This window comes from Anas acuta, chromosome 22 (assembly GCF_963932015.1).
Source record: "Anas acuta chromosome 22, bAnaAcu1.1, whole genome shotgun sequence".
Classification (NCBI taxonomy): domain Eukaryota; kingdom Metazoa; phylum Chordata; class Aves; order Anseriformes; family Anatidae; genus Anas; species Anas acuta.
This window is the reverse complement of record NC_089000.1, coordinates 6,697,824-6,712,183: the sequence shown is the minus strand read 5'-3', so window position 1 is coordinate 6,712,183 and position 14,360 is coordinate 6,697,824. Positions and strand designations below refer to the sequence as shown.

Sequence of the window (14,360 nt, the reverse complement as noted above, 5' to 3'; positions counted from 1 at the left end):
CTCCGTTTTACAGGATTTATTAAAACACAGAGAACATAAACCGAAACACACAGAGTACAAAGTAAATGTGAGTGTGTTGGTTACAGGTGCCATAAACCTCCTACGAAAGGTCATCACGCTGCAGTCAGTATCACAAAATAACAGCCCGCCAGGCGTGAAGGCAGAAAGGCTTCCACCTCCCTGCTCCAGCCCGGAGCGGTTCCTGCCCGCGCCCTCCTGTGCCCTGCTCAGACCTCATCCAGCTCCGGGCAGCCCACGGCCATGGAGAACAGGGAAGGGGGCAACCGAGGGCTCGGGGGCTCTCTGGCCCCTTCCTTCAGAGGGGTCCCAGGGGAGCACAACCCAGCCCGGGCACACCCCGTGCCGAGCACCGCAGCAACTGCGGGTGCTCCCCAACCTGCTCCCCCTGCAGCCTCCTCCTCCAGGAGCCCCAGCACAGCCCCAGCACAGCCAGGGCAGGCTGCGAGCAGAGGGGCACCGGGGCAAGGCTCAGCCACCTGCCTGGGGGGCCAGGGCACATGAAAAGCCACGCACAGGCTCCTCTCCCCCTCCTCCTCTTCCTCTTTACTCCCTCCCTCTGGCAGCAGGGCAGCGGCGGGCATGCACTTGCTCAAACACAAAGAAGACATAAAAATAGAACTCACAGGGAAGCTACCGAACAGGATTAAGCTTGGCGCCTAACGGTCAGCATGGAGGAACTGGACTAGAAACAGAGCTTCCAACAGGTCTCCCTTTAAATCTGATACGTGTCGATAAAAACAGACAGAAATACTGTTACTCTATACCCCTTCTTAACTCATCCCACGTTTTCCAGACAAACTCTTCAAGTCTTCAATAAGAAAGTGCAAAAAATGTACAAGGAAATGAAATCCCCTTCAGAGCAGTCCTTGCGGTGGGGGGGTCACATCGGGCGAAGCACACTCAAAGGCGAGGGGGCACGGGCCTGCGGCAGGGCTCGCGTCCCACGGGCAGCGCCGCCGCGCGTCCCCTGCCCCGCCGTGGCGGTGCCGTCCCTCGGCTCCTGCTCGTGGGCTGCAGGGTGGCCCGGGGGGCTGCTGAGGGGACAAAAAGGGGGGCTCACGGTCTGCTGGGCACAGGGTGGGGGGAGCCACGGCAGCGCCGAGCCCTCTCACACCACGTACGGACCCGCACGCATGCTACAGCCAGTCCCCGACGCGTGGAAGGAGGCAGTTGAAGCACAGCCTTACCTCAGGTGGAAATGGGAACTGCAGAAGAAAATCTCAGAAACGGCTAAATATCTATTGGTAAGAGAGAAAACAGCTCACTCGCCCACAGTCCTTTGGGTTTGCTCGTGGCCCACTACAATTTGCCCCCTGATTTCCCCTGTCAGTGTCCTCTAGAAATCCCAACCTACCGGTCACGTACGGTCCCAGAGGCATCTGACTGTAGTTAACAATCCCACCAGGCCCAGGACCTCGGAAATTCGGCCCAAAGTTGTTGTTGTAGATCTGGGAGGAACCAAAGGAGCCCTGAGGAAATAAACAAGGTGAAACAGGCACTGTCATGGTGCCCGGAGCACAGCCCCAGCCTGCCCTCCACCCTGCCAAAATCCAGCAGGATCGCAGGGCAAGGCTGGGGAGCAGAGCTGGGGACAGACAGCACGCACACGAGGTGGAGCAGTCGCAGGCCTCCCGGGCAAGCTCTGTGCCCTGGCCCACAGCCCACTGACCTGCTGGACCGGGGGCTCTCCCCCGCGGGTGGTGAGGCGGCTCAGGATGCTGCGCTCTGACATCTGCAGCCGCGCGGCCACGGGCGGGATGCGGGACAGCATGGAGGGCAGGCGCGTCACGTCGGCCTTCATGTCGCTCAGCAGCTCCTCGAGCTGGTTCAGCACTGCAAGGAGCACCCACGGGAGCTGAGCCACGCACCCCAGCCCCCCCCTGCCCCTGGGGTGCAGTAGGCAGCGAGGCAGCTCCAGCCCTGGAGCCGCTCACAAGGAGCCGCTCCCCAGCACGCTGCGTACCCTTGTGCAGGACGGCGTTTGCAGGCTTGTTCCCAGCGAGGGACTCTTTGGAGAGATGCTGGTGGCTCTCAGCAAGGCACTCCACTTCAGCCAGACGGGCGTTCAATGCCATGGCCGGGTGATTGGGGTCTTGAGTCATGTTGAGGTACGCAGCCCGCCGAAGCTGCTCCTCTATCACCAAGGCCTGCTCCAGCAACTGGGGGGTACAGGAGAGCAAGGATTCGGGACAGATTCAGGACTGCACCACTGCAAACCAGTGTCACTCTGGAAGCTACAGCTGCCCACGTGCCTGCCATCCTCCCCCCCAACCCCAACAAGCTCCTGGGGAATCCCAAAGCAGACCCAGTCACACACCAAGCATCCCAGAAAGGGATCTGGGCAGCATTTCCATAGCACTGCAATTGTCAGGAGCAGGAACAGCGCCCAGTCCACTCCCAGGCACAAGCCTGGACTGGCCAGCCTGGACTCACCACCCTCCAGAGCCACTGAGTGCTCCCCCTCTTCCAGCTCTGCCCCTCGGGCAGTGCCACGAGTGTCTTACAAAACACCCAGCCGCCTCCTGCTCTGCTGCCGAGTGCTTTCTGGCTCCATCCTCGCTGCAGGGGCTCTGCTGTGCCACTGCTAAGGACTCGCCAGCCCTGGACCTGTGACTTGCCTTGAACCGCCGGGCAAGGAACTTGTTCTTCATCTCGAGGTAGTTCCCCTTGTGTATCTCCGACTTGAAGGGCTCGTTCAGAATCACGTAGCGAGGGTCGTTCTGGATGTCCTGCCAGCGGGCATAGCCGTGACTGGGCGCAGAGGAAGCGTCAAGGGAAGAACTGGCCAGGAGGCAGCACTTCTCGGTGACACCTCTCCAATCCCCTTCCCTGCTCCATCCCCTCCCCATCGCCCCTGCTGCCCTGCTCCCCCTGCTCCACAGAGGTCTCCTCCCCCCGCAGCCTCCCCAGCACCCAGCGCGGGGAGGCAACTGCCCACAAAGCTAAAGGGTACGTGACAATTCCTGCCAACAGCCAGTAGTCGTGTCTTCGGTGCCAGATGTCATAGATCTTGCCGGAGGAGATGGCAGCTCTTTCCTCATTCTGCCACAGCGTGTGCAACTCTGCAGAAACAGGAGAGAGACAGCCTGGTCAGCCAGCAGAGCTGCTGGGGACACTGCAGGAGCACAGCAGGCAGCGTGAGCGAGGAGATTTCCCAGGCAGCCACGGGAACAGTGCAGAGCTGAGACATTTGAGACATTCTGCCACGAGGCTGCAGAACGTTCAAGCTCACAGGCTCTTGTAAAATGCCTCGTCTCTTGCTGTTACCTGTAAAGCCGCCGTCAGCGATGTTGAACATGAATCTGAAGTTCACATTTCTCTCATCCTTCTTTCCATCCTCCTCTTCTTCTTTGTCACCATTTTGCTGGGTCTCACTTTGCTCCTTCTCTTCCACCTTGGTATCCTCTGCTTGGCAAACACACGAAATTATGCCTGTATAATTTACTCAGCCAAAGGCTGATCCGTGTCATCGCTGCCCTATTAACTGCAGGAGGAACTCCCCACTAAAGCTGGGAGAACAACCAGCCCACTCTCTGCTCCACAGCTGCCGACCGTCTGCTCCCTCCAGCAGCTCCTGTTGTTTTCACAAGCACAGGCAGTGCCCACAGTAACAGGGTCTGGGGCTCGCTGGCTTCTGAGCATCAGCACAGTGCACTAACTGCTGCAGGTGCTGACAGCTGCCCGTGCCAACACCCTGCAGACGCCTGCCTTGCTCTCGAGACCTGCCCCCCAGGGCACTTCACGCCACTTCTCTCGCAAAAGCCTCCTTTCTCCTCACCTGGTTTGATTTCTTTGTCCTCCCCTTTACCAGGACTACTGTTCAGCTCTGGCTTTTCCAAAGGCTTCTCTTTTTCTTGAATTCCCTCATCTGTAGAAGGGAACAGGACTGTGAGAAAAACTTGACATGAAAATGCTCTTCAGGGAACAACAATATCTGGATAGACTTTACCCTTTTGGGGTAAAGGAATTATATTGTATGTACATTCAAGTTGTTAAAAAAACATCTAATAATATTCTTCTGAATTTTATCAAGAAAATATACTTTCCCTGTTACTTGAGATACCTAACAGAACACCTTATTATAAAAGAAAACACCCCCAAAAATGAGCATTTCACAGAACTTACTTTTGTTTTGATTTGCACATCATACTAAACAAGTGCTTTAGTATTACAGTGTAGATTACATTTGTGATAATGTGCTGTCATTATCTAAACAACACACTGGAAGTTCAACAGGAAGACTTTTTTCAGGAATTTCTACAGGACACTGTGACATCCAGGTTTTCCACTGTGGTTTGGAGAAGAGAAAGACCTAAGCAAGACGCAAGTGCCAGAGCTTCGTACCAGAGGGAAAGCCTGTCAGGAGCAATAGCATACCTGAGGCTGTCACGGTCATGCTCCAGTGTCTGTGTGACTTTAGCTGAAGAATTTCTCCAGCACACATCAATGTCACTGGTAAGTGTCCCAGCCCTCACAAATGTACCAAAGGCTGCTCAGAATGGAGTCTGCACTTGGGGATTACATTCTTCTGTGCCACCAAGAGACTCACCTTTCACTAAAGGCTCAGGAGAAGGCTCAGCCTTTTCACCCTCCTCTTGTTTCTCTTCCTTCAGTTTCTCTTTGCTTTCACAGCTTTCTTGGTGCTCTTCACTTTCCACCTTCTCAGCACTTGCAGGCACCTTAACGTAAAGCATCCACACTTAGCCCAGCAGTCAGAGGGATGCGGTTTGATTCCTGAGCAATGCTGCAGCATTTCCCAAGAAACCCATTACCCCAACTCTGCAGTCTGCTGGGCAGTGGCGTGGGCTTAGGTTCGTGACCAATTCTCTCCCCACACTTCTTCCACAAGGTTTTGTGTTTGTGTGGGAGTGAGGTTTAGTCAGTCTGGATGGGAAGACTGCAGAAACTCATGGGAGCATGCAGCTGGGATATTCAAGGGCTGCTAATGCTGGCCTGGTTTCACAGATCTCAGCTTCTGCATGACTCGCAGAGCAGTGACAGCACGAAATGTCTGTAACTTTGTACTCCAAGAAGGGGAAGGTTGGAGCCCAGGAAAGGAGAGAGGACATGCAGCACTCAGCCTAGCATTGCCCATTTCTTGGGAGAGCTCCAAGTTCCCAGGCAGGCATTGAAAAGGCCTCCCGGAGGAGATGCTGAAAAAAGCCACCCTACCTGGCTGTCAGACACCTTCTTGGGTTTCTGCTCCACTTGTTCCTTTTCCTCTTGGAATCCAAGTTGTGTTTCTATTTTTTCTGTAACAGCAGCAAAGCAAGGAAGCTGTTGACAGGGACTCCTGGACTTTGCCAACTGCACAGTGCCAGGCAGATACCTGCAAAACCTTCTGATGCCTTGTTCCACCTCCCTTCCTCAGCCAGACCAAAATCACTTGGAAGCCCCCAGGCACATTTACCTGCAAGGGTAAGAGGTCCTGTGTGCATATGCGCTGGGCTGGCCGGGACAGGGGTGTTGGGGTCTGAAGAAACAATCTCACTGCACTTCTTGCTCTCTGGGCCTTCAAGAATCAGATCTGGGGTGCTGTACTTCCCGTTGACGTGCTCAAACTCCTGGACCTGGGGCAGACGCATGCCAGCAAGTCAAACACAGTCAGGCAGCAGCACAGTAACAGCCAGTTTTGGGGCACTTCTGTGCCTGCAGGTAGTGGCACACTTTGCTGAGCAGCAGATGCCTCTGACCACAGCAGCGTGGGCTGTCCGTGCCCTGCTGCTCTCCAGGCTCCCAGGTCTCAGCAGCACCTCCACCGGCTGCCCTGCACCAGTCCCTCCCTGCCCAAGGCAGCAGGCACCGTGTTTACACAGAAAGCTCCCCGTGTTCTCCCTTGCATGGATTATGATGTGGGGAACCACACTGATGAAAAAGGAGTCTCAGCAATGGACTTGGCAAGCAACCCATCACTTGCAATCTGTGGATGTCCAATTCTGCAAGACAGCTGAGCATCCATCTCCTCCTCTATACATGACTAACTGCTGCTATCTATGGGGTCAGCACATGCCTGGGATTAGCCACACAATAGAGAAACTCGCTGACTTCAGTCCCAAATCAAGGCTGGATGTCTCTCTGAAAGACATGCTTTGGTTCAACAAGATGCTGGGCAATGCAAGATGCTGCAAGTGAAAATCTCTGGCCTGTACAGTACAGGAGGTCTGAGAGGCGACCATAATAGTCCCATCTGAAATTAAAAAAAACCTACAAAATAAGAATTTTTGCAAGTTCAAAATGTGATTTTCTCATGATTTTTTTGCCAAGCGTGCACTTTACCTCCAACTGACCTAGATCACTAAAATACCACAGACAGAGCTGTGGTATTCCCACCCAGTCTGGAGCAAACTAAAGCCTAGAAGAGCCTCTTTTCCTGACTTTTCGAGCCCAGTGCTACAGACCCTGTATGTTCAGGCTGCTTTACATGCAGATTCACCAAGCAGCAGGATCACCACACCCACCCTGCCAGGGACATTTGACCCCATTGCGCTGAGACTCACAGCTCTGGGGAGGCTGAACAAATCTCCAGTGTGATTTCTTTTTTTTGTCACCCAGACTACGAAATACCTCTCAGCCCACATGCCTTCGGGAGAAAGAAGTGGCAGGATTGGAAAGGCTGTTTGCATTACCATCATATACGTCTGTGATAAAAACAGATGTGCAGGGAGTCATGGAGATTCAGCGAGGGGATCCCTGGCAAGAAGGCATTTACAAGTGTCCAGAACATACCTGAAATGGCACATTTAAAATTTTACTCACCCACCTTCTTCCTTACTAGTGACATAACTCCTATCCGAGTCAGCACGTGCTGCCGTGACAGCCCTTCCCGAGGAACGCCATCTGCAAAGGTTTCAGCACCATCTGCTCCAGGTTCACATAAATGTCTCATGAACAGAGAGACGTACGCCCTACAGAAGGAAGGCAAAAGTTTTTTCTAGCCTGACCACAAACCCCCTGCTGAGCAAAGCACCCAAGCTGTCTGCTTTCACCAGAGGGCAGGGGCAGAGTCCCACCACCAGGCACACAGCAGGAAGAAGCTGCGTGTAACAAACCCAGTGCAGAGCCTGGGACAGACCTCAGCGTGCCCACCTGGGACCACTGTACCTGAACTCCTTCTCACTCTTCCCTCGCAGATCCCGGACCAGCCAGTGAGAGTTGAAGGCATCCTGGGGCGGCATGCCCCACCGCATGATGGCGTTCAGGAAAGCCTTGCGCTGACGGGCATTGAACCCGAGAACCTGCGGGGAGCAGAAGTGTCACGGTGATCACAACATGAAAATACGATGAAAATAAGACGTGAAAATAAGATGCCTTGAAAACATGCAGCATCTCAGAGCCTCACAGCTGTCACACGTGCTGAACCAGGTCTGACGCTGGTGACCCAGCACAAAAGAGAACAGATATCAGATGTGCTCTGGCCAATGCTGACCCTCACCTCAATATTCCCCCCAACTCTTGCCAGCAGAGGAGGAAGAGGCTTGTCTCGGTCACTCTTCAGCTGTCTTCGTGATTGTCTCCTGCCACCTAGAGTCAAGCAGCCTAAGTGATGAACATGCCCAGCCAACGAGGAAAGATGGTCAAAGTGCAGATGCTGATGGCCCTGTGCTCCAAGCTTCCTGAACTCCCTCCTGATGGGAGCAGAACCTGCACAGACCACCAGCTGTGTGTGCAGTCCCCACCACGCTGGTCTCCCCAGGCCAGGGGCACTTTCCAGCACTTACCAGGCAAGGGAATACCATGCCTGTTACTCCTGTGGTCTAGATCCTTCTAACACAAAGACCAGGCCAAGGTCTTGCAACAGCCAGTGAGCAAAAGAGCAGGTCATGTTTCCTGCCCTGGAAATCACCTCACCTCGCGGGGTGAGCTGGAATACCTCCCTCTGAACGGAGGCTACGAAGCAAGCCAGTCCCTCCAGCACAGACATTCCTGTAGCACTGGAGTGCCAGCCAGCCCCAGATCACAGGCTACCACTGAAGGTCCTGCAGAGCCAACTACGGTGGAGTATCAAATGATTTAACTCACTCTGACCTTCTGGTCTCTCTTCAAAGTCTTCATCCTCATCCTCGGAGCCAATGGAGTACTCAGACTGGTTGTCAGAGAGCTCGTCCTGCCACTCTGCAGACCACAAGGGAGGCAAGGTTAGCAGAGAAGACTGCAAGCCTGCCCAGGAGGGACAGCAGGACAGGTGAGAGACTGCCCACAGGCTGGTGCAACCAGCATCCAGCACCAGGCAGCAAGAGAGACACAACAACGAACAGGAAATCACAATCTCAGCTATTCCAGAATTATTATTGTCCTATAAGAAAATATAGATATGTTTATAAAAATATTTTGCCCACAGACATGTTTTTTCCTAAATTCTTCCTGCAAAAACAGTTACAGACAAAAAAAAAAAAGTTTCAGAATTGTGGAAGCACAGACCCAGGCAGTCTATCAAACTGCAGAGAAAGGCTGAGCACCCAAATACAGCCACTGTGTTCACTGGAGAACCCGTGTGTGCAATTCTTGAGAAGCAAGCCCACAGGGCCTGCTACCCGCCCCTGAGCCCACGTGGCAGCTGAGCAGTCGAGGCCATACCTTGGTCCTCCTGCGAGGCATCGTTGTAATTGACCTGCTTGCGGATTCTCTTCCCTTTCCCCAGGTTCCTGGCCAGATCTTCCTGCTGCTGCTCATAGTGGTGCCGCAGTAGCTTCTCCCAGTAGTCAGGGTCCACATTCTCCTCTTGCTTGATGATCTCACGTTCCACCTCCTCCTGCAAAGCAGAAGATAAAAGGCTTGAGACAGGAGCTGCAGACCCCCCCATGTCGCACTGCTGCCTGTCTTCTAACTGCACTCCAGAGAAAGAGGAAGGGAGGGCACTGAGCCATTTGCTGGCCAGCAAGATCTTCAGGCACACTTTGACCAGCCAGTGGTCTACTGCCTTCACCCTGCTCTACTTGTACATACACACTCAAAATCTCACTCCTGTCTTGCCCAAATGTACCGACCTCAGTGCAAGGCTGTCAAAGGGCTGAGACAACCTCCCCACCAGCCACCTGTACCTAGAAACAGCCCCTACAAACACTGCCACCCCTCCTGCGCTGCAGAGCCCGTGGTCGGGTCTAGGGAAAAATTACAGATGTGCAGAGATTTCCCAGAATAGCAGCCTGCTACAGACTTGGGAGACCGAAGAAGGAAGGAGTCAGCTACTGGGAAAATAAAAGCAATACAGTGCACAAGCAGCACCATGCCTGCTCTCAGTCTCCAGGGAGCAGCCTTCAGAGGGACAGCACAAAGTGCCTATGTGCTGGTGGCAATATCGCATCCTGCAGCTGTGGGAACAACCAGAAGAGCTACCTCACAGGGAAGGGACCCAACACCAAAAACATTTCTGTCTGTGTGGCCATTTCACAGCTCCTCAGGTTCCCAGGAGACCCAGCCCGCCAGCACCTGGATATCCTTATTGCTTCCACCTTAAACGTCAGTCCTCTACCATCTCCTTTTTCCGATGGGAAAGGAGGCCCAGAGTACTGAGTGCTACTGAGAGTCTGCACCAGGTCAGAGAACCACTTGCAAGAACAAGAAAGGGAGAGGAAGACGCACATATGGAGGGACACACACAGAGATGCGATTATAAGACATGATACTAATCACATTACCACACCATCCTCTTCTCTCACAACATACTGGGCCACTTTAAAGGAGCTCAGATACTCGTTCATGTTCTGCAGCTCAGTGTCATCAGTTGCATCCTGGTTTCGGTCCAGAAGCTTAGAGATTGCAGCATCGTCATAGTGGATCACACTGCTGTCATCCACATCCTTATTGTCACCTGGAGAGCAAAGTGTGGGGAACAGAAGGCAAATCACCTCGCCTGTCCCCCGAGAAGGGTGAGCTCAGGTTAGGCACAGGGCCGAGCCGGCCCAGCAGTGGGGACTACAGACCTGGAGGGGTGCCACCGTGCTTTTTTTTCATGCCAGGAGTCACTGCACCCCCTTTGGTTGACAGCGTGTCGGAGAAAGGGGTGACAGCATCCGGCATGGCGATCCGCTGCCCCTGAGACACCATGCCTGCAAGAGGAAGAACAGGAGTGAGCCCCGGCAGCTCGGCCAGGGACCTGCCTCACTCGGAGCACCCCCAGCTCCCTCCCAACCTCACCTTCCACATCATCCTTGAAGAGCTCTTCCGTCCCGAATTTAAGGATGTCATCCAGCTCCTGCTTGGTCATGGAGCCCGACTTCGAGCCAAGTCCAGGACGGACAACCAAGTGGGTGAGCATCATCTTCCTTTTGGCCACCTGGGTGATCCGCTCCTCCACAGAGGCTCTCGTCACAAAGCGGTAGATCATCACCTTCTTGTTCTGCCCGATGCGGTGAGCTCTGCTGAATGCCTGCAGGCAGAGAACAAAGCTGCAGAGCAGCTCGTTCGCAGCCAGCCTGAGCAGTGACTCCAACCTGGCCCCAGACCCCAGCAAGAGGAGCCCCTCTCTCCCAGAAGTGAGGTCCCCAGTGCTGAGGACAAGGCTGGGAACTGCTCCCTGCTGCTGTCGAGGACGGCACCCCACCACACCACACAAGGAGGCCAAGTTCTGATCCCTCCAGGGCACAAAAGGCACCAGCAAGAGCAAAGTTCAGTTCAACAAACAGCAGCTACAGGGCGGTGGAGCAAAAGAGGCTCCTCAGAAACAACCTGAAGGCTTTGTGGGAGTCCTCCTTCCCCCTCCACTGACTGCAGGCAAACCAGCTCCCTAACGGAGGCCTCTAACCGAAGGGTCTGAAGGCAGGCAGTGTAGGGACGTTCCTCCCAGGAACCCTCTGTCTGCAGATTCACCAGGCCCTCAGTTCTCCATCACCACCCCGTACCAGCACACCCTCTTGCCAAAGACTCAGGGAAAGGAAACGCTGGCACAGATGGGCAGCTCAGGAGAGGATCTCCTCTCAGCCAGAATGCAGGGAAGGAAAAGCATTTGTCCACGCTTTTCCGTTATTTTTAGAGGCATTTGCTGCTCAGCCCCTCCAGCTGCCGTTTCCCATCGGTGGTCAGGCATTAGCTGCTGTTCACCAGAGGCTTTTGGGAACACAAGTGGAAGGTCCCCAGAACAGGAGGAGACACCTGGTTGCAAACAAGCAGCAGGAGAGAACAAGAAGCCTATGGAGGAAAGCCAGTTTTATGCCCAGTCCTCCCCCACACCGCAGACAGGCCAGGCCAAGGGCAGCAGTAATGGGAAGGGGGCTCCTGAACAGAAACGTGCCCTGCAAACACTGCAGGTGTCAGCAGCTCAGTGGGCAGAATGTGCAAACAGAGGGCCCAGCCAGAAAGGTACTTACTATACGGGAAGGAAAAGAAAAAGTAATAAACCTGGATGTCATTGTGGGGATTCCAGTCAGAATCATAAATAATGACTGTGTCGGCTGTAGCAAGGTTTATGCCCAGACCACCGGCGCGGGTAGAGAGGAGAAAGCAGAACTGCTGAGCACCAGGAGCTGAGAAAGACAAACCCACAGGTGGTAAAAGGTGAGACAGAGAGGAGTTTGGCTTACTTGGAAGGGTGCAGTAGCGTGCTTTAGTTATAAAACATCAGGAATCACCAGTCTAAGCCAACAAGCAACAGGCAGGGAAGGCAAGGAGTACAAATACATCACTGCCTGGAAATCAGTTATTGGAGAAAATACAGCTCCAGACCTGAAGGGGAAGCTCTGCAGCCTACTGAGGCCTTGAAGGGATATGCCAAGTCTCTCAAGCCAAACAGGCTGTCAGGACCAGGCTCAGACACCACTGGAGGGTGCATGCAACCCCACACACCACCTGGGCTGTGCGAGCGGGGGCCGTTCAGGCACAGCAGCCTGACCCCGCTGCTGGCTGCTGCCAAAAATCCCCCCCAGCAGGCAGTGCCTGCACCTGCTCCTCCAAGGGAAAAAAAGCAAGTACCGTTAAACCTGTCTATGGCCTCCTGGCGCAAGCCTCCGGTGATGCCCCCATCTATCCGCTCATATTTGTAGCCTTCGTACTCCAGGAAGTCCTCCAGCAAGTCCAGCATCTTTGTCATCTGCAGGACGAGGCAACCACGGTGTGAGCAGCTCTGCAGGAACCGTGCCACATAAAGCCTAGCTGTGCCCAGGGCTGGGGGACACTGCTGCAAACAGCAGCACCCCGAGGCACTGACCGTGCTCCCCACATCCCGCTGTGTGCCCTGGAGCCACTGCCAGGCTCACGCCCACAGCCTGAAGGTCACGGTGGGCAGCAGCCCTGCAGGCAGCAGGGTACTGCAGAGGAGCAGCACTCACATCTCATCCTCCAGAGGCAGCTTTGCCAACATGAGGGCATTATGTCTGAACGGCCTTCCCCAAGGGGAAGCGCTATTATCATTCTCTTTTATCCACAGATTAAAAAAAAAGGTTTTAAGCACTACAGGGACTCCCTCAGGAGAGGGACGAATGCAGTCCATCCACCGTGACTGCCAAGGTGTCACACTGTGATATAAGCTGTCAGCAGCTCTTCCACCTATCTCTATCTGTGCCTAACAAAATTCTCATACAGAACAAAAAAAGCCTTCAGCAATTTTGAAGGTTCCTCACTAGCCCTTCCACACTGCTCACCTGGGAGAAGATCAGAACCCTGTGACCCCCATCCCGTAACTTCTTCAGCATCTTTTGGAGCAGCATTAGTTTCCCAGAAGACTTAACCAAAGAATTCCCATCGTAAGATCCATTGGGCAGAACCGGAGCCTCCTGTGAAGACATTCTGGTTAGCCTTGAGTAAAACATTCAGTAACTCCAGGGAGAAACTCACATGCATTGCAAGGACAAAATATTTGAATCAAATCACTCCCACCAAAACCTGCACCTTTAACCAGAGACAGGTCATGAAAACAACCCCACTGAGGGATTACACACAACGCTCTGTGAGATGTCTCCACACAGAGTTCACGTACCACAGCAGCCACAGGGAAGAGGTACGGGTGGTTACAGCACTTCTTCAGATCCATCATGATGTTGAGCAGTGAGACCTGGTTCCCTCCACCTTTGGAATTCAGGGCTTCAAAATTCCTTGTCAGTATGAACTTGTAGTACTTCCTGCACAGGTGGGGATGGGACAGACACCGGTATTACGGGCCTGGCAAAAACCAGATGGCACCAACGAACTCCAATTAAGTCAAGGGAGCTTCAAAAGGGGTATCTGGTACAGGGACTTTTTTTTTTTAAATGATGGTTCAGCATCCCCAGCCTGGGGCCAGGTTCGTTTGGCTGTTCTGCGGACACCACAGCCCCTGCCCCAGGGGAGCCAGGCACAGCCTGCTGCGATGCTGTTACTCACTTCTGCATTTGGCTCAGCTCCACTCTCACTATCAGCTCTGTCTTGGCCGGCATGTTCTTGAAGACATCCGCCTTGAGCCGCCGCAGCATGTGGGGACCCAGCAGGTCATGGAGCTTTTTGATCTGGTCCTCCTTGGAGATGTCTGCAAACTCCTCCAGGAATCCTTCCAGGTTACTGTGAAAGCAGCCACAACACAGCACTAAGCAAAAGGGACATTTTGCAGAGCTAAAGCACAAGTTCCCCAAAATACCACTGTCTCCACAGAGAGAGGAAGGACACAAACCTCCTGATAGGAAAGCAGTACCTACACGCAGGGCCCAAAAAGTAGTATTAAACATTAATAAAATCTCTGTGTGGCTGTTATGGCCAACCACTGGGACCATGTGCTTAGCCAACAACCTGCCATGCAGATCAGTGACATTCACACAGCAGTAACTGCATCCAGGCACTACCAAACAGACAGGAGCCCTGGAAAACCACCCACTGAACAGCCCCACTGGCCAGCAAGGATCACATCCAGGCTGTCCTCCCTTTCCAGGAAGAGAACTTGTGCAACTTACTTAAACCTCTCAGGAGTCAGGAAATTGAGCAAGTGGAAGAGCTCTTCCAAGTTGTTCTGGAGTGGAGTCCCGGTGAGCAGCAGCTTGTAATCAATCTTGTAGCTATTTAATACTCTGAAGAACTTGGAAAAGAAATCACATTAGGTTAAAAGAACTCCAAGGAACTGACAAATCATCTGGGAACAATTAGATCTGCAGAGTGCACACATGGAAACTCAGCAGTGACCCCTCCTCCCTCTCCTTGTGCAAAGCCAGACCACCACCTGCATGTCCTGCTCAGAGCCATCCCCACTCATTCAAAAAAAAAAAAAAAAAAGCAAATTGCTTTTTCTCAAAAATCAGAACAAAAGAAAACACTCCACTATGCGTTCTGCTTAAAAAGCACCAATGGCTTCTTCCCTTTGTTTAAAACAACCAGCCTCGCGTCTTTTGCGTGCAGAGCTGGAGCACTGAACATAAAAGATGTAAAACTCCTGAGTGCATCAGACA

At 53.4% G+C, this 14,360-nt stretch overlaps 1 protein-coding gene across 8 annotated transcripts in view; it reads right to left on the bottom strand.

Annotated features, from left to right (window-relative positions):
* Position 1: 1 nt before the first annotated feature.
* Positions 2–14,360, bottom strand: part of CHD5 (chromodomain helicase DNA binding protein 5) — a 32,287-nt gene continuing 17,928 nt past the window's right edge. For 6 of the 8 annotated variants that reach the window (XM_068658684.1, XM_068658687.1, XM_068658686.1 and 3 more), the window contains 26 exons: positions 13,872–13,993; positions 13,312–13,485; positions 12,929–13,070; positions 12,594–12,725; positions 11,926–12,043; positions 11,356–11,480; positions 10,156–10,387; positions 9,942–10,067; positions 9,657–9,829; positions 8,596–8,770; positions 8,041–8,133; positions 7,454–7,542; positions 7,123–7,256; positions 6,782–6,926; positions 5,432–5,591; positions 5,194–5,273; positions 4,571–4,700; positions 3,800–3,889; positions 3,289–3,426; positions 2,975–3,083; positions 2,640–2,772; positions 1,985–2,180; positions 1,691–1,854; positions 1,376–1,490; positions 1,209–1,259; positions 2–1,055 (listed from right to left, as the gene is read on the bottom strand). In XM_068658684.1, the coding sequence (XP_068514785.1) occupies positions 1,252–1,259; positions 1,376–1,490; positions 1,691–1,854; positions 1,985–2,180; positions 2,640–2,772; positions 2,975–3,083; positions 3,289–3,426; positions 3,800–3,889; positions 4,571–4,700; positions 5,194–5,273; positions 5,432–5,591; positions 6,782–6,926; positions 7,123–7,256; positions 7,454–7,542; positions 8,041–8,133; positions 8,596–8,770; positions 9,657–9,829; positions 9,942–10,067; positions 10,156–10,387; positions 11,356–11,480; positions 11,926–12,043; positions 12,594–12,725; positions 12,929–13,070; positions 13,312–13,485; positions 13,872–13,993 (3,303 nt within the window). In that variant the 3' untranslated portion in view covers positions 2–1,055; positions 1,209–1,251. The remainder of the gene's footprint in view (positions 1,056–1,208; positions 1,260–1,375; positions 1,491–1,690; positions 1,855–1,984; positions 2,181–2,639; positions 2,773–2,974; positions 3,084–3,288; positions 3,427–3,799; positions 3,890–4,570; positions 4,701–5,193; positions 5,274–5,431; positions 5,592–6,781; positions 6,927–7,122; positions 7,257–7,453; positions 7,543–8,040; positions 8,134–8,595; positions 8,771–9,656; positions 9,830–9,941; positions 10,068–10,155; positions 10,388–11,355; positions 11,481–11,925; positions 12,044–12,593; positions 12,726–12,928; positions 13,071–13,311; positions 13,486–13,871; positions 13,994–14,360) is intronic. The other 2 variants (XM_068658685.1, XM_068658688.1) reach the window with 2 other exon arrangements.